This window comes from Ptychodera flava, chromosome 6, assembly GCF_041260155.1.
Source record: "Ptychodera flava strain L36383 chromosome 6, AS_Pfla_20210202, whole genome shotgun sequence".
Lineage (NCBI taxonomy): Eukaryota > Metazoa > Hemichordata > Enteropneusta > Ptychoderidae > Ptychodera > Ptychodera flava.
In genome coordinates, this window is record NC_091933.1 from 20770372 (window position 1) to 20790255 (window position 19884).

General features: G+C 39.8%; 1 protein-coding gene across 1 annotated transcript; it reads left to right on the forward strand.

Moving 5' to 3' along the window:
* The first annotated feature begins 3222 nt into the window (after nucleotides 1-3222).
* LOC139135121 (solute carrier organic anion transporter family member 2A1-like) lies at nucleotides 3223-13314 on the forward strand. The gene is made up of 9 exons (XM_070702367.1): nucleotides 3223-3460; nucleotides 5898-6677; nucleotides 7471-7767; nucleotides 8282-8440; nucleotides 9281-9476; nucleotides 10322-10466; nucleotides 10846-11036; nucleotides 11305-11369; nucleotides 11779-13314. Exons 1-9 carry the CDS (start codon nucleotides 3382-3384, stop codon nucleotides 12078-12080), a joined length of 2214 nt encoding a protein of 737 aa, XP_070558468.1. The 5' UTR covers nucleotides 3223-3381; the 3' UTR covers nucleotides 12081-13314.
* Nucleotides 13315-19884: the final 6570 nt, after the last annotated feature.

Sequence of the window (19884 nt, forward strand, 5' to 3'; positions counted from 1 at the left end):
CGACATGGTCGCTTGCTCTGCGCCTAATCTGCACAAATATCCCCGATTTTTCCTTGACATTTAATGCAAACAAATGAATTTATGCCGCACACAGACAGTGACACTGACATCAGATGACACAGAACAATCAAAACTGTTCAGCTTGTCCAACAAGTCACAAGAATTAGAACTTTGGACCCTGTTCACTTACAACTTACAGACTTAAAACTGTAATATCCTATAGGCTAGATTGTCGGTGCTTATCGCGAGAGTGTGTTGTATTTCATGTTGTGACATTTTTATTTTTACGTAAACTTGCACGTATAGCAATCTCTGTCTGTCTGCCTATGTATGTATGTATGTATGTATGTATGTATGTATGTATGTATGTATGTATGTATGTATGTATGTATGTATGTATGTATGTATGTATGTATGTATGTATGTATGTATGTATGTATGTATGTATGTATGTATGTATGTAATCTATCTCTGTATCTGTGTATCTATTTTTGCATCTTCCCATGATTTCGTAACATATAGATTGATAGATCGGCTGGCATATCGATAAAATGAGAACATGTCAAGAATACCTTTTACGCCAGTTTAACGCGATCTTGAGATAGGTAGAAAATATTTACTTCAAAGTCTCATGTGTACACGCTTTAATATTTCAAGTTGGTTCCTATCATTTCTGGTGGTTGGTGTGAATGAAGTTTGAAAAGTGTGTGCTGTGTATGTGTGCGTTTATTGATAAATGAATGAATGCAAAAGTGCAACACGGTATCAATAAAAATTAATTCAAGTACTGTAAGAGTGTTTGTGTCTGCAGTTTCACGCATTACCGGGGGGGGGGGCTGAATTCAACTGTCGCGTTCAGTCCGACGTATGTACTGGCCATGGGTCGTGTCATTCTTTGCGTTTTGCAGCTGAGATCATAATTTTGACATTCCGTATGCATTTGTTGCTTATTTAACAGTACAGTTAATGTTGATCAGCGTTGATAATGACGCGTTTTTCTCTGATAGACAAACATTAAACCTCTCAGAGATGTTCAAATACCGAGCTGCCCCGGATATGGCCGACCATGACCCATCGAATTATAATAACTGTATGCTTGTGTTTATTAGAACGCGGTGCCTCCTTATGGACACAGACTCAGATACACACACCACACACACACACACACACACACACACACACACACACACACACACACACACACACACACACATATATATATATATATATATATATATATATATATATATATATATATATATATGCATGTACATGTGTATATCTGAGTCTGTGTTGGTGTCTGTGACATTGTTTGTACGCACGTACGCACACACAGACCGATTGTTTATTTTTTACGCAGTTGTGGAAGTGGTAGAGTTCAGATTCAAAAGTTGATTTTAACCTCTGCATAGATAGAGACCTTTACGTACGAAGGTGACTGACAGCTATTTTAATACAGATGATATGATAAATTTAACGCGCTGATAATGCGCTCCTTATCAGAGGCCCGAACGAGTCAACAAAACCGCCATTTCCCATATGGTCTCTGAAGTTAAGAACTGCAGCGAAGTGAAAACAAATACGTCGCCACGCATTCTCTGCGATGGAACGACGGCGACGTGGCTAGATTTTGAAACTCAATCAGGCCGTTAATAATATTTAAAAAGTTTCTCTAGTCCACAATGATATCTATTGGTTTTGCGTTCCTTTGTACATAGAATATTCAATCGTTTGATGCTTTTCAAGATCAACTAGTGTCTATGTACTTTACACCACTCTTGTTGTGTAGATTTAGTGGAGACACTGAAAATGCCACACTTATGCTACTCAAATGATGAATTTACAGGACACCTAACTTTGCCCAGAAATGGTTCACTTTCGTCCGTATCACTTACAATTTTGACAATTTTTGACAAATCCTGACGAGGATTGCGTACTAGGAGTGTAGGCTAGGCTTACCCATGTTATCACCATTAATATCAGTGGTTCAAGATGGTCCAGCAAGATATTGTACATAATGCTTCTGTGGCGAGCCAAACATTGCTAAATCATTGAAAAAACATTTCTTTTTGTAAAACCATTTTCTTTTGTACTATTTTCTTTTTGTAAAAACCTACTAGTAATTGTTTTTGTAAAATCCATTTTCTTTGTGTAGAAACCTTTTTTCTTTTTGTAAACCCGATTTTACTTGGAATGGAAAGGATTGTTGCACCAATTTGACCACACTGGTTTTATATTACGTTTTGCTGTAGGAAATGTGATTACTCGATCTAATTAAAAGTAAAAAAAATCATAATTGTGAAGTTCATGGTCATTGACGGTGATGATGATACTGGGTCTGCTGCTGCTGCTACTGCTGATGATGACGATGCTGATGAAACTGTTACTACTGTTACGCCTGAAGTAAATAAAAAACATAATGGCGGTTTACAAAATGAGTGTTGCCACTGAGGGCGACTATTGAAACGTCCCTGTTGATCATGATAATGATTTTTAAGGTTTTCAGTTTCATGATTATTGTAATTGCGAAAGTGATAGGAGAGCGATCATGTAGATGATGATTAGAACTCGGAGATCATGGCCAGTACAAATCGGAATAAATACGTTTAGCGAAGTACACGTTGTCGTCATCGTCGTCGTCATCCTCCTCCTCATCATCTTCATCATCATCACCACCACCACCACCACCATCATCATCATCATCATCATCATCATCATCATCATCATCATCATCATCATCATCATCGTCATAACCGTCATCATCATCATCATCATCATCGTCATCATCGTCGTCGTCGTCGTCACAACCACCACCATCACCACCACTGTCATTATCATCAGTCTCGCAATACTAAGACAAAAACTTGCAATTTTTAGTGACATTAGTTACATTTTATTGCTCGCTATGACCTAATAAGCTAAAGGTAAACACACCGTTCCACTCGGTCACACCGCCGAAGTTATAATCGTAAATTTCACCACCGATAACGTTAATGTAACATGCCATGTTGACCCTTATTTTGAAAACATACTCAATCACCCTGCATGTTGTTGCCTTCGCGTTCACACATCACCCGCCTTTATTCGAAGTCAGCAGAAATCCCTACAGAAAAGCGGCGCATCAAGTCTGCAAACCACAAAAGGTGGCAGTTCAAGTTATGACACGAGATTATGGCAAACAACTCACAGGCTGAGTCAACTTAATCACGTGTCACACGCACTGACTACGTCACAGAACCGATGTTTACGAGAGTGAGGGAGAGAGCGAGAGAGAGAAACTCAAGTCCTTGGACCTCACTGGAAATGCATCCATCCATCGCTGCTTCAGAATAGATAGGGAGTTCAGTCTTCGAGTCGTTTTTCCGTAAAAGCTTCTTCAAGATGTTCAATGGTGATATTGCGGAGAACAACAATCGTTCGGCCGATAGAGAACTGAATTTCTGGGAGAGCAAGCAATCAGGTGAGCGTACATGTCTCTCTCGGTTCAAATTGCACGTTGCTGTGTAAAACTCTCAGTTCCTTCTCTGATAACAGACACCCCTGGTGAAATTAGGAACTATTGCCTTGTTTAGATACGACGGTTTCCGAGCCATGCAGGTGCATTAGTTGAACGACAATACGGTCTTGTCTCTCTCAACAAAATGATTGCATCACACATGGGTGACACGGGCATTTCCAGGAAAATCCTTCCTCGCAAAAAGCATACCCAACAGGTTTTAGATCTGTCGCTTGTTCAATTTTTGTTACCTTTACCGCCATTATCTCGATGATCAACGACGGTGTCGCGCTGCACGTGTCGCAACCATGCATCGTGGAGAACACGAAATCCGTTACCACGAAACGAAAACGTTTCTTTAATAAAAGAGTTTACCCATATATAATATGTATTTACATGTCACAGTAGCGCGTGGTAGCAAGACCTTGCAAAGAAGAAGAAAACGTAAAAAAAATCATTCGAAAACTAGGGACTCGTCTAAATAGCCAGAGTAGTTTCTGCTCACCAGAAACTGTCGCAAGCTTCTCTAAAAACACTCGTTCAAAGTGATTCTTTCTGCGTCAAATGCACCATGTTGACAACTAAACGTTTGCCCCTGCAGCGGCGAGCCACATTGAGTCCTTTGTGCCGACTGCCTTGTCACCCTATGAACTCTCCGTAATTCAACATGTGATCTAAATTCCTATTTGATAAACACAACACTAGGTTTGCTAGGGGTCACAAAAGACATGCATAATTTGGTGCATTTTCTGTAAATTTCAATCTGTCTTTATCTTCGGTTAGCGTGGTTTTTTTCAGTTTATTCGGCATTTGCGATCTGGCAAATTGACAAACCATTAATTTCTGACGTCGTGACATACTTGACCCACTAGTTCTAAAAACTTATCAGAGGAACCGGTTTGCCATTAACTTATTTTATTGCTTATCTTGCCCGATATTAGCTTCCCGAACGCGATAAATTCGGGACATATTGACATAAAGAAGAGCACCGGGCGTTCTTACTTCGTGTACAGGACATTTAGGGATTTTCTCGCGCTCTTGGGCGCCATACCAAGAAAGTCGGCCATCGGGTGAACTTTAGAATCGCTGCTCATGTCCCGGAGAAAAGGTGTTCCCTTTGACTGTGTCCGATTTTAAAGGACGGTCACCTACACTTCAGGTTACGTGTAACACCGGGCTATCCATCGACAATACAGTTTCTGTAGGTAGGGTTCTGTATGGCTGTTCTAAAGCGTTTCCGAAAATGATTTATGCTCAATCAATGGGACTGTCATTCGCGTTATCAGTCTAGAGCCGAGCTGTATACAACTGATGGACAGTGAAATACAACCGAACTCCACACTTTCATTCTTTCTTGTTTGTTCAGTTTTTCAGTGTTTTGTTTGTTCAGTGTCAACTCTGAAATGCCAAAGGGTGACCATACTTATTATTGCAAGTGGTTATCGGCGTCGCACGCGAGAATGAACAACAGCTGACGACAAATTTGGCAAAATAAGCTGTTGGGGTAGTATTATAAGGTTTTGATAATTTGCCTGCTGTAAATTACGGCCTGATAAAACTCAAGTCGGTAGATTATATTCAAACGAAATCACCTGACGGAAGTCCAAAAGTATCACAATATCAGATTTGAATTGAGGCCAGATATAATACACATTACGCGGGTTAATGTGCCGCAGAAGGTTAGCCTGTGGTGGAATTGATGTGAGGGCGCTGTTCGACTCTGACCAAATCCGCTGACTCCCTCACGGTTTGGAAAGTGCATCGTCGTGAACCGCTCAACTCCTTATTGCGGCAACGGGCAAACGTTCATGGCAAGAGATATCGAGGAGCGGAAATAAAGAGCTTGATAATAAAAAAAAGTTGGAGTTCAGTGTGCTGAAGACTTCATTCAAGCTACAAAATCTTGCAACTTGAGCGTCGATTTTGCACTTGGCAACTTCACAGAGGAGTAGTCGCCGAGCAAATCTCTGATACTCCCAACTTCAAAAGTCAGAAAAATGCACAGCATAGATTCCATCCACCGTGGGCCAACGTTGAAATGAAAGTCGAATGCGTCATGACTGTACTCACAAACTGTGAAGAATACCATCGACGACATTTGTCATCCACTGATAAAGGAAAGTGTTTTTTATTTGTTTATTATTTATCTATTTGTTTATTTTATTTATTATTCACTTCTATTTGTTTTGTTTTTCATATGTTTTATATCTGTTTTTACTACATTTATTTCTTTACTTCTTTTTTAATGTGTATTTGGCGTAAGTGTGCCTTGAAACTGTTACTTTCCACTCGATGCACGTTTCATTGCAAAATTTTACTGTTTATAGATTAGTGGCGTCAGAGGATGCGCTTGATGCAATCTAAATTAACATACAATATTGTGCTTCATAAATCTGTACAGATGACGAGGAGCAGCCCGGTAAATTTCCTCTCACCATAGACCTTGAAGATGGCACGGCGGAAACGCATCTTTTGTACGACTGCTCCGGAGACGTATCCAAGGGGAACGCCGAGAAAAAAGATCCTTCTGTTGTTAGCTCCGAGAAGCCGTCTGAGAGAGAACCGACAGGGAAGCCGGGTTGCTCTCAGGACATACGTTGCTTTGTTGGGTTCGCGTATATCTTTAATTTCAACGTGATATGGCTGATATCGGTGGCTCTGGCCGTGGCGCCCACAGTGCAAGTTCGCTACGGCCTCACGACGCCACAGTTGGGATTCATCGCACTGATGGGAGTTTTAGGTACCGTGCTGGCGCTGCCCTTCGTGACTTATTTCTGCGGCGGGAGGACCGACCGTCGACCGGTGTGGACAGCGCTCGGCGGAGTTTTCATAGCCGTGGGATTCACGTTGATGCTTCTGCCGCAGATCTTTGACTACGAGTACAGGTACGACAAGGAGGCGAAGGTCGGACACCTGAGGGACGGCCAGAACTCAGAGTTAGCTGCGGGCGATCTGTGCTCGCCGGTGGAAAACGGAGATAGTCCGTACAGGATAATTAGCAGCGACCTGTTCGAAGAGTGCCAGGATGAGAAGGTACCTACAATGGTGCCAGATGACGGCTTTGCGTTTTTGTGTTTCGCGGCCGGCGCTGTTGTCGTTGGGATCGGATACGCACCTGTGAATACCCTGATGCTGTCGTACGTAGATGACTATGGTGGGGACAACGCCCCTTTCTATATAGGTAAGAATCTTGCAGTCAGTTTGACTGTCACGTGATATCTAATCACACTTTGAAGGGACAATCTTTCTTGCTTTGATATTTCACTGTTTTCCCCACAAAACAGAGTGACTTCTTTTTCTCTCATACTTTTTGACTTAATTGCCAAACGACGGGCCGGAGGCATGGTGAACAATATGCAAGTAATAAAATTGTTGGCAGATTATCGGACAAAAATTTCAGTTGTCGACAATAACATCGGACGTTACACGCGCACAAGCCGCTTCTAAGGCGTATAGATATGATTTTGGAAAGAAACTGCATTTCATTAACAGTAAATGATAAAGTTGCAGCTAATAGGGCTCTGACAGGTGATTTTGAGGGGAGATTTGATATCGAGTAGTCTTCTTTATGGGGTACCTGCTGTCTGCTTATCTTTTGTCAATAGACATTCATTATCTCTTCGAAAAGTGTGAAATCAATAGCTAACTAATCAGAGGGTCAGGGTTATTTCATTTATTATTTCTCTTTTCAGCTTTTATCTTGAGTTTGCAGTTTTACGCAAATCTCTTATTTTTGTAGACTGCCTGATTGTCATAAATTTCGAGACAATTATCCTGTACACTCTACTTTGCAAAATACAGATTGTGCGTTGTTGCTTCTCGTATATACATCATTTCTTTAGCACTGCCACTACGCATGCAGCTTTAGGCAGTTTTTTTTTACACAAATACAACTTGTCGAGATTGACTGGATCATAGTATACGCACTTTTTGATTGAATACACGATGATTTACTGTTTTGATAAATCCTCTAGGCCTGCTGGAATCGTGTTGGGGCATTGCGCCCATCGTTGGATACATCTTCGGGGCGCTCTCTCTCCGACTCTATGTCGACTTCAACCGAGTGGACATGTCTTCGATCGACATCGGCATCGACGATCCACGCTGGGTGGGTGCCTGGTGGCTGATCGTGGCCATCGGATCGGCGGTGGTGGTCATAACGGCCATTCCCCTTCTCTGCTTCTCGAAGTCGATGCACAAACCTAGCCCCGTTGTGGAAGCCACGCAGCTGGTCTTGCGACCAATTGTTGCCTCCTCCGACGTCACGAAAGGTAAGGGTCGGTTAGGGTGTAAGCAATCTAAAAGGAAACAGTGTACATATCCGCAAGGAATTGAAAGCATCGCCAATTAACAAAAGATGTAACTAAGAAAACACACATAGTAATTACCGAGGAATTCTCCATTCTAAAGTCCACGTTAATACTCACGTCCTTCCGAGTCGGCGTATTATAGGCACTATTTTAGACAATACTGGCCAACATTTCGATTTTTAAAAGAATTTTGCAAGAACGAAGTAGTCAACAACAACATGATGCAGTCTACAGTGAATATAGGAAGACTTTGTTAATGAATGTTGTTCACCAACAACACACTCCTTACAGTATTAAAATTTGTTGGTCACCAAGTTCATTTAAAAATAATAGTCTCTATATGTATAGCATTATTACCAACAACAACAAAAACAAACAACACAAATCAAAGAGACACTTCTATACATGTTGGCTTCATTGAAGATCTACAATCCTTATGTACATTTCATCATCTCTTGACTTCACCACTCCGAAGAATACTGGAGAGCCACGGTGAGACTTCTGACCAATGGTGTCCTTGTGGTGGCGCTATTCGCATACTCCATCGATCGACCTGTTGGATTGGTGATGTTCACGGCAAAATATCTACAGCAGTTGAAAGTCCTCCGACCTCTCCTCCTGAATTTCATAATCGGTAGGTTTACAGACATGGAATCGTTATATAATAAAAAAAACTAATGACCTATACCGGCCATTCAATGGTAAAAAAACTGTCAACTGATACCGTTTTCATCATTTACGTTCCTTATATAGTCTAAAGAAGTTTTCTTTAAATGTGTGTGCTCTCATGGTGATGACAGTGACTTCGACATCACAAATGCACTGTCATTTATGCAATCTGATTGAAATCAGATGTAGAGTACGGCGACGTCTATACTTACGCGGTAGTGAGAGGCGACAGCAAGAGAATACCGCGTAAGTATAGACGTCGCCGTACTCTACATCTGATTTCAATCAGATTGTCATTTATGTAGAGTAGGGTGTGTCAGGTTAGCATTGTGTGCTGGAAATCATTATGTTGGCCTGATGGGACATTTTAAGGTACAATGCGTCTCGGGTCATGGATATTCGAACTTTCAAAGAAATTGTGTTTTTTCTGACAGAGTTAACACGGGGGTGGCGGCCATTTTAATTCCAAATATCGGCAATTAAATGTATATGATCTGTTTCTGTAGCACCAAAATCAAACGGGGACCCGTGATTTTATTTTTGATGTGGATGAGAATGGTTGAAAGAGTCCTTGAGGAAAGTGTTGGAAAACAAATGAAGAACCTTGTATTCTAGTTCCGATGCGCTTAGTACCTTACTTTGTAATTTTAAACATAAATCATCACTTCAACGCAGACTTTTTTGTGTGTACCGACGATATTTTGAAAAAGTAATAAATGATACCGCCTTAATCAAAATGTAAGAATAAAATAAGCTACGCAGTACCCCCATATTTCATCTTTGCTACCGCCCCATTCTCCAACAGTCTGTGTGTGGCTTTTCCCGGCTGTCCCGGCCTGCATTTTCACCGGCTTGATTTTGAAGAAGCTACGTCAGTCCCTGGTCAGCGTTTCCAAAATGATCATCATTCTATCGGTAACGGCTGTCGTCTGCGCATGGCTGTTGCTTGTCTTCCCCATGGAAGGAACCACCGTGAACGCTCCTGGTCACGGAATTGCCTTGTGAGTATACCAATCGAACGCTTCACTAGTCTGTGAGCGACAGAGTGATGAAAATAAGTGTTTAAAAAATCACAGTAGAAAAGGCTGATTTGCCTCCCTATGCGTTTTTTTCCCGTGCACCGAAGTGTAACTGACACCAGCTTTAATATAGAATAGAGTCGTTGGATAAATTAAAAAAATAGAATCTAGCGGACTAGAAAATGTACTAATTTTCTTAGGTAAATTCCCGTTGTTTGATCAGAACAGAAACATAATAACCCTTTTTGCTTTCATGAACATTTGAATGCGGATGTTGGCTCTGTAACCAGCATTATGCACAAACTCGATGTGCAAGTGTTTCTCCAGCTCAAAGTTTCCTCGGCCATCGAGATACGCGCGTCTGCTAGAGGATATACATGAGAAATTTCAGGTAAAGTACCATCCGGTCACGAGGAAGGATCATTTCTATTAGCTCGCTCTTTCAATTTGCCTGTATTTGACGCCAAGTCGTGGAGTGGCCGAGTATGGCCATTGTTATTAGAAGCTGACGTTCATTTCGATTTTCTTAAAATCATACAAAAATCACTCTTTTCCACAATGTCCAGTAAAATCATAGTCGCGATTGTAGCTGCAATAATTGTAGCCCTTGGTTGGTGGGGATTGGGCTTCTGTCGTGCGGCTCGCGCCTTGCCCCTGGTTGGGGCAAGGCGCGAGCCGCACGACAGAAGCCCAATCCCCACCAACCAAGGGCTACAATTATTGCAGCTATCGCGATTGATATTTAGAGACGAAACACATGGCACTTACTTACCCAGTGACATGATCTCATGTCAATATTACCTGTAAGGATGTTCCTCTGTCGACAGGAGTAACCAGGACCTGATATCGACATGCAATGCGAACTGTGAATGTAGCACGGAACACTACCAACCTGTGTGCGGGACTGACAAAATGACCTACTTCTCACCATGTCACGCTGGGTGCTCGAGAGTCGACGCAGATACGGGAAAGGTGTGTTGAAAACGTTGGTAGGCCTACTTCTGAAATGGGGAGATTTCAAGGGTGAATTATGGGCGTCGACAGGTGACCTAAGGTCATTGCAGGTGGCCTGAGGGTTCAAACAGTGAAAAGTTTATCCTCTCGATGCTTTTCGGTATGAGTTATCTTTATTGACAAAGTCAACATTTGCGATTCACTCTCGATAATCGTCTTGTGTTGCATTCGGCAAAAAACTAGTCCCAATATCTCCCCCAAATGATACCGAACAATTTCCTGATATGTTATACAGTACTGCATTTGATAGCAGTTATTTAACATGAATTGCTATTTATTCGGCGTCCCTTTATGGAAATTTTTACCTTTTATTTTCCCCAACCGCTTTACTTCTCAGATGTACGCCAACTGTAGCTGCGTCGTTATGGAACCACAGCCACCTCTCGGTGTGACGGTGTCGTTTGCAACAGACGGCCCGTGTGAAGATCAACCTATCAAACGCCATCTAGCGGCCTTTATCATTTTTGTTATCATATTTTCATTGGCAACCCACGGTGGTACAGTGCCCCATATGACGGTCGTAATGAGGTTAGTCAAAACGCTTGTGTATATGTGATTGTACACAAGTGTGCGTACCCTACATCTCGAGTTGAGAATGAAATGGAATGAGTTTCTTAAATATTTATATTTGACGTATATTATGATGCATAAAATGTATCTCTTGTTGGACATTATTTCATTTGTTTATGGTCTTCTCTTTAGTTTTATTTAGATTGAAGTCAAGCATATTTTTTGCACATGACTAACTGAACGGATTTGCACCAACACCTCTGCGCACGTGTTCTTTCCTTTGCAGGAGTGTCCATCGGCGAGACAAGTCATTTGCACTTGGCCTACACCTGATATTTGTCAGGATATTCAGTAAGTCGTTCCAAAAAGTCATCCAATTAATATATTATTCTGCAATTTCAACGCAATCTGTCTTTTTTCAAGTTTTCTATTTTTACCTTATCCACATTAATTCAAGTTCACGTTTCCCGCATACTAGTGACGTTCTCTAGTGGCATGCATGAAGAATTGGGGGGGGGGGGGGGTCGCACTTAGCACATGCGCTCTTCAAGTATACAGTTTGGCAGACGACAAAATGTACAGAATGACAAATCGAAGAGATTTCAGAACACGGAAATTGAAATTCTAGTAGGCGTAATGTCAGACAATGTGGACCAAAAATGTGAAATATAAGCTTACTCATCTATTTGCCTAGAATAATACCGTCTAACAGAACTATATTTTATGAATAAAATACCTTTTATTTATCTATCTTTTCCAGACTACATACCAGGAGCTCTTATCAGCGGCTTACTAATCAATTACACATGCGCAGTTTGGCAGACTACAGAATGTAACACACCGGAGAATTGTGTCTCTTTCAACAGTTCGGCAATTCACTATTCGTTCATGGCCCTTGGCGGGGGAGCCTCCGCTGTCGCACTATTTTTCTACATGGTCCTTTACCTTCTGATCAAGCGGAACACACAACCGAATTACATGACTGAGTTTTATGAAAAAGAATCAAAGAAAGCGGAAAGGATTGCTTCGTACCAGAAAATCCAAATGATAACTTCAATTTAGTGCCACTGTCTTGTTTCCCGCATATATTTGTTTTGTAACCAAAGAAACCAGAGACCCAGTCTGCGATTAAGATTTCAGCCTACATAGTTCGTTTTTTTTTAAGTTTATTGACGCTGAAAAATCAGTTTCAGCATAGACCCTTGAGAAAGGTCTATGGTTTAAGGTTGAATTCACAAATTTAACTAAATGAGACGTTTGCACTAGACGAGTTGACGGTCACATGCAACCATAACAAAACGATTATACCCAGTTTGGTAGCTGAGGTACATCAAAATCAATGACGTCAAACGATCGGGATGAAAAGTGGTTGTATCATATATTGCTTTCTTTTGCGATATCGCCACGACAATTTTCAAATCATAGAGCCAAGAGAAGCGTGAGATGTAACACACTACGCATGCACTGATCAAACGCACGTGTTGCTAATTCTGACTGCTGGTTAGACTATTGTATGTGGTAGCTACACTAGCAAATGATGACCATGGACGTAGTTTATAAATTCTATAAATTTAGCCGAAAGTTTCTGACCTCTTGGTATCAGAGGAATCAACAATAGATGATCAATCTATTATTGACCACAAAATGCGGCGCTCGTTGTCATATCCTTCTGATGTACATTTTCTCATTTAGAACATTCTGCAGAGGTTTTGACATTTTAACTCCATTTTATATAGTATTTTAGCATTAGCATTTACCTCTTGGTAACCGAAACATAAATCCCAAGATTGAACACATTCATTAGAAGTATTTTAGGTTGGACTTGGGAATGACATATGCACAGTAATTTCATGGTTTTTTATCGGTGTATGACTTTTAGTAATAGCTGTTCGACATTTGTTTCAATCCATTTGCAAGTTCGCAGAAAACAAAAAAGTATGTGAATTCGTACTCAGAGTTAAGTTTCCGTCTTCAAAATCAAAGGACAATGTGGGATTTTCGATTAAGAGATACATGTAGGAAATCCCAATGAAAGGAAAATCATTGTTTATATATTATTTTCTGGTTGTATTTAAGCAGAAATCATCCGATATCTGACTGATTTTGATAGACCACGAACCCAACGGGCATTTAGATGTGAAAGAACAGTCGCCATTTAAAACTTGCAAGTAATGAAATTAAATCAATCGGAAAAAGCAATAATTTCTGCTTTATAAAGTATAATTGAAAATATGAACTATAATACACAAGGTGTGAGATTTTACCGGAAAATATTAAAGCAGATATTTTATCAGTATGTGACGTGTTTTCCTTGTTCTTGAATGAGCGTGTGACATCGGATAATCATATCGCAGACTCGGTGAGCTTTATTTACAAGGCTACTACAAATGTTAAAGGGAGAGGAAGGAAATAGAATAAGGGAAAATGTAATGTCCCTTTGCGTGTCTTCAATGCTCATGATGAGATCATGGGTAAAGTCTTTTAGTACATAATCCTTTCGGCGAGACATTTGAAACCCAGTTACCGAAAGTGAGGCGAATTGCATGTCATTAAATTACCTTCATCATCAAAAATCTTCGGTCCATGCATTACAAGCGAATCGAACGGACTATTCATCACGTTAGCTTTCGTAGAACACTTTTACTGACGTATCGTGGAAACCTCTGCCATGGAGGTCCTCTTTGAATGTTACCACGAGTCTGAAGGAAAATTCCCAGTGTACAATGAGTGAATGTATTGCCAAATATTTAGATAAGACGATAATTCATTCCAGCAGAATGGCAAACGTCCAAAATAATTTTCTACTTTTTTTTAACCAGCTGCAGTGCAAGAGTTTGTGGCTTAGTGAGTGCAGCCAAGAAAATAAGTGACTAGTCTATCGACACATGCGTATGTCAACTACAGCTATATGCGTTGAGGTGCTTCGCGTATCGAAATTGAAATACTTATAAACATTTTGCTGTGACTTTTGTAAGGAATCTTAAAATATTTCCCTGTAGATGTAAAGAATAACATTTTTGTAATAGAGAAAGAAATTATCTATAATATTAAACTCTGTGAGGAAAGGGAATTTCAAAATGGCCAGCAGAAGACACCACTTTAGTTTTAGTTTGGCCTTCCTATCGGCTTTTTTTTTAATTTGTTGGTTTTTCTGTTGGGCTGTTTTGTTCTCTATCAATGTCTTGCATGGCTTATAGCCTACTTGCTATGAGCCACATACAGTTTTGGTTTTTCTTTGTGTCTGTTCGGTGTTGATACTGTATCAAATAGAGGTTTCTGCATCCAACGAACGAATTAAAGCTGATCAACTCATGACCACCCAAATGATGACGGTAACGTATATTGCTCAGAAACTCAAGATAGAGCAGTTTTAAAAGTACAGATGTGATTGCACCTGTGGCTTTCAAGGGTGTGCATCGTGCGGACCGCGCTCCTGAACTCGACAGAGAATATCATTTCCTTCTGTGAGTTTCGACTTCTTCTAACAAATTTGTTACCAACTGAGTGCAGTGTGTAGGATGGGAGTCACTCTTAGTGCCTGGCGTTGTCGTATTGGTGGTTTTCTACAACCAATTTCTTGGAAAATGGTAGATTTACCGTCCGAATACAACCCACACAGCAAATGGTCACGAGCAATGGTATTCAGCTATCGATTAGCATGCACGCTAATAATAGCCACGACCGTTCTGCTCTTCGGCACAGTTCTCACTGACGGTATGGTACCATGTACTGGCTATAACGGACGCGGACGGAATGAAATGAACGGTAATAATGAACTATTATTGGACTTCAGCCTAATAACTTGTGCCACACGCATAGTATATGAAAATTGGGTCTGTCGCTATGAATGTGATGTGAACAAGTACTGTCTTGGTATGTCACGGATATGTCATCGTGCTGATTTATTAATTCTGAGTGGTGATGTAGAATTAAACCCGGGACCAAACCAACCCCAAGTTCATGCAACCAAACAACCAAAAATAACGGAGAGTGTAAGTGTTGGGTTTAAAGAACTACGTAACCGTTCGGTCTCCATAGAGAATGTGACTTCTGAGGCAGGTAAAGCTGGCGATAAAAACTATACAATGAAAGACATAATGGAAGAACTAGGTGCTGTAAAATCATCAATTACCACCGAAATTAAATGTCTCTCAGATGAAATTCATAGCAAGATAGGCAGGATTGAAACGGAAATGACAGACGTGAGACTAGAATTACAGCAAGAACGTGAAAAGGTGAAATTGCTGCAAATGGAAAACGCCCAATTGCGTGAACGTATCACTAAAGTAGAGACTGAGTCTGACTACGTCTCATCACAACTAAAACGTAACAACATTGTAGTTCACGGAATTGAGGAAGCCGAAAATGGTCATGAAACCTGGGCAGAAAGTGAAGAGAAAGTGAAAACCCTGTTGAAGGACGAACTTGAAATTGACACTGTGGAATTCGAACGAGCACATCGCCTTAACACCCGCTTCAGACCACGGCCAATAATAGCGAAGTGTGTGAGCTTCAAAGACAAGGAACAGGTGCTATCTGCAGCGGCAAAATGGAAAGACACTAATACTCAGTATCGTATCGCCGAAGACTTTACAACAAGAGTCCGCCACATCAGAAAGAATCTATCCAAGTTTTTAAGACAAGCACGCGAGCAAAATAAACGATGTAGATTATCCTATGATAAGATTGTTATTGAAGGCAAAACATATACCTACGACGCATTGAATGATGATATCAAACCTGTTGGGAGGCCTAGATAGAGGTCAGGCCAAGGCCCAAAATTGGCGCAAGGTATGACACATATGCATAATAATAACTCTTTAGGTGTTTTAAATATACTTTCACTAAATGTCAGAGGTCTCAAAAACAAATTACATGCCAATGATTTTCAATCTTTTATTTCAAGTTATGACATTCTGGGATTTCTTGAAACTTGGCTCGGAATCGAAGAGTTTCCAAATATAGCTGGTTATACAGGTTTCAATATGCCCAGACCGAAACGTTGTAAACGTGGACGTAACTCAGGCGGAGTTGCTGTTTACATTCGTAATGAAATTGCACAGGGTGTTACTCAATTGCATTGTCAATGCCAAGATGTTATTGTTTTACTTTTTCATAATGATTTCTTTCATTTCAAACCCGCTAAAGATGTAATTTATTTCTGTGTTTATATCCCACCTGAGTACTCCACAACATACAAGGTGCTACCTGAGCAAAACGGTATTGTACTCTTAGAAGACTGTATAGCGGATATTTTGAAAGATTATCCAGACGTAAATATAATTTTAACCGGAGACTTTAATGCGAGGACGTCATCAGAAAACGATTTTATACTGGATGACTCTGTTGATTACCTGCCACTAGATTTATACAATTCTGATACACTGACGCTACCTCGTAAATCAAAAGATAAGGTTGTATCAAACTATGGTAAATCCCTCTTATCTCTGTGTAAAACCTTTGATGTTCATATTTTAAATGGACGTAAAGAACCGGATATTCCGGGCGAGTTCACATGTATTACAAATAATGGTTATAGCGTTGTGGATTACACTATAATTTCAACCGATCTCGTTACATCTGTGATATCCTTTATAGTACTTGAAAAAGACTTTTCTGATCATTTACCTATTGTTTCTAAGATTGAACTGCAATCAGATGTATTTGATTTCCCGAACTTTCCCCAAAATGATAGGAATAGTAAACAGGGGATAGTCAAATTCAAGTGGAAGCCAGAACTGAAGGATGCCTTTATTAATCGGGTCAGAACCTCTGAGATATGGGACCTTGTTAGGTCTGCAATTGATAGAGCAGATATTAATGATACTGTTAAGTATATTTGTGAAATTTTTCATCACGCTGGTAAAGACATGAAAGTTAGTTCTAAACAATGTATAAAGCATTACACTCATGTACCTTGGTTTGATATGGAATGCCAACAATTGAAGTCTGCCAAAAATAAGGATTTGCGTAGGTTCCGTATATTGAATAGAGAAAGTGATTTTCAGGATTATAAAGTAAGCAGAAACAAATTTAAATCGGTATGTAAAGAGAAGAAAAAGGCATACCAAGATGAATTGAAACAAGAATTATTGAGTGATGTTAAAACTAATGATTCGATGTGGGCCAGATTTAGGCAACTGAAGAGCAAATGTATGGGCCTTGACATTCCGACTGACAAATGGTTTGAGTATTTTCAAAATCTTTTCCACTCTATCCCAACTGACTCCGAGAACCAAAACCCGACCATTGATGATACAGATAGTGAAAACTACCCAACCCTAAATAATGCTATCACTGAACAAGAAATTCGTAATGCTATACAGAAACTTAAATCTGGAAAAGCCCCAGGTGCAGATGGTCTGTTGGCTGAATTTTTCAAAGTCTCTGATGACATTCTTCTTCCATATCTCGTTCAACTTTTCAATTTAATTTTTGATTCTGGCTGCTTTCCAGAAGGTTGGTCGTTGGGGGTAATAGTTCCTTTTCATAAAACAGGGGATACAAATAATGTGAATAACTATAGAGGCATTACGCTGTTAAGTAATTTTAGTAAACTTTTTGCCATTGTTCTGAATGAAAGGCTCACTAAATGGGGTGAGATTGAAGGAAAACTTTCTGAATGTCAAACTGGTTTTAAGAAAAATTTCTCTACTATCCACAACATTTTTGCCTTGTACTCTATTATACAGAAATACTTAAGCAGGCGTAGGGGAAGATTCTATTGTGTTTTTGTCGATTTTGCGAAAGCGTTTGATACTATCAACCATACGCTTCTATTCATGTCACTTTTGCAAAGTGGTGTACAGGGAAAGATGTTAACTATTCTTAAAAGCATGTATAAGGATGTAAAGTCTTGTGTTAGAGTAGGCCGTCATCATACAGACAACTTTGATTGTAAAATGGGAGTAAGACAGGGCTGCATTCTAAGTCCGTTTTTATTTGCTATATTTATAAATGAACTGCAGACTATGGTTGAAAACGCAGGGTATATGGGAATTCAGATAACACAAGAATTGAAAGATGTTTTTCTTTTATTGTATGCAGATGACATTACACTATTTGCAGATACTGTACTAGGCTTGCAGAGACTTTTGAATGTCCTTAGTCTGTTTGCGGATAAATGTAAAATGACTGTGAATCTCTCCAAAACAAAAATCATCGTTTTCAGAAATGGCGGTAAACTTAAGAAAATAGAACAGTGGTTTTACAAGGGAGTGAAAGTTGAAGTTGTATCTTTTTATAAATATTTGGGAATTGTGTTCTCGAGTCGTAATGTTTGGTATAAGGCTACACAAACTCTTGCAGACCAAGCAAATAAGGCTATTTTTACTGTTAACCGTTTCACTAGGAAATTTGGAGAACTGCCCTGTAACTTGTATTTTAAAGTCTTTGATGTTATGATCCTTCCAATTTTGTTATATGGCTCAGAAGTTTGGGGATATCAAATGTACACATGTATAGAGAGAGTTCATTATAATTACTGTAAACGTTTTTTGGGTGTAAAAAGGAGTACTCCCAATGTTGCTGTGATTGCTGAGCTTGGGAGAATGCCAGTCTTTATTTCTACATTTACTCGTTGTATAAAATGGTGGTTAAAACTTCTGACCATGCCAGATAGTCGAATTGCAAAACATTCATACTTGATGTTACTAAGAGAAGATGATAGAGGTAAAATAAACTGGGTAACGCATATTAGAGAAATGCTGAACAGATATGGTTTTGGTCATGCATGGATCAACCAAGGTGTTGGAAACGAGCGTAATTTTATTTTTTACTCTTACACAAGAATGAAGATAGCTGGCAACAAGAATGGTGGGGGAAATGTCCAGCATGAGCCGATTGAATTTACTTTGTCAGATTAAGTTTCGTCCGAATTTTGAAAGTTATATATCAACTGTCACAGTAAATAAACATTGTAAAGCATTATCACAGATGCGATGTTCCAGTCACCAGCTTGCTATTGAATCAGGTCGTAGTAGGGGTCTCGATCGCACAGAGCGACTCTGCGAAATTTGTCATGAAGGTCTTGTTGAGGACGAATTTCATTTTCTTTTCGAATGTCCACTCTTTCAAAATTTGAGAGAGAAGTTTTTGCCATGTTGGGCGAATGAAAATCGAAGACAACAAACTCTCATACGGCTTTTTACTACTAAAGATAGCAAAATTCTTTGTAATTTAGGGAAGTTTATTTATAAAGCATTTGAACTAAGGAAAGAAGCTATGGAAGTGTAAGATCAGTACTTTTCTTTTCCTCTTTTCCTTACATTGTAATACATTTATTTGGTGTAATCATGATATGTAATATTTCTTTGTCATATGTTCCAAGCAATGGGCCGGTGGCCTGTAAGCTAATAAAGTATAATAATGCTAATGCTAAAAGTACAGATGTGCGAAAGATGACATCAATCATCAATCAATCAATCAATCAATCAATCAATCAATCAATCAACCAATCAAACAATCAAACAATCCATCCATCCATCAATCAATCAGACGGGTGAACATGAAGGCATGCTTTTTTCGTAACCAACCCTTAAAACTTTGAATTATCTCTCCCTACAACAGCCGCTGATTACATAATGACATACCTTATCAAAAATGGTAATGATAGTTGAAAGTCGATTTTCAGTTGTATTTTTTTCGTTGCAATCCCGGTATGTTAAAATGATGGTCCAAAGTCTGTATTTGTCGCTGTTTAGCTGTTAGAGGTGAATTCCATTGATCAAATTCTTTGCGTCTGAACCTGCAAACATATTCTCGTTTCACTTCGGCAGGGTAGAGTCGGAAGGCGATATCCTTTCCTTTTGTACAACGCGATAAAAACGACCGGTGCACATGATTATTCGCTACAGGGGGCGCTCAG

Excerpts from the sequence above, each read along its gene's own strand:
- LOC139135121 (XM_070702367.1), top strand. The coding sequence starts at position 3,382 with ATGTTCAATGGTGATATTGCGGAGAACAACAATCGTTCGGCCGATAGA. Across the intron at positions 9,477-10,321 it reads CCTGGTCACGGAATTGCCTT|GAGTAACCAGGACCTGATAT; the intron begins GTGAGTATACCA and ends CTCTGTCGACAG. Across the intron at positions 10,467-10,845 it reads TCGACGCAGATACGGGAAAG|ATGTACGCCAACTGTAGCTG; the intron begins GTGTGTTGAAAA and ends TTTACTTCTCAG.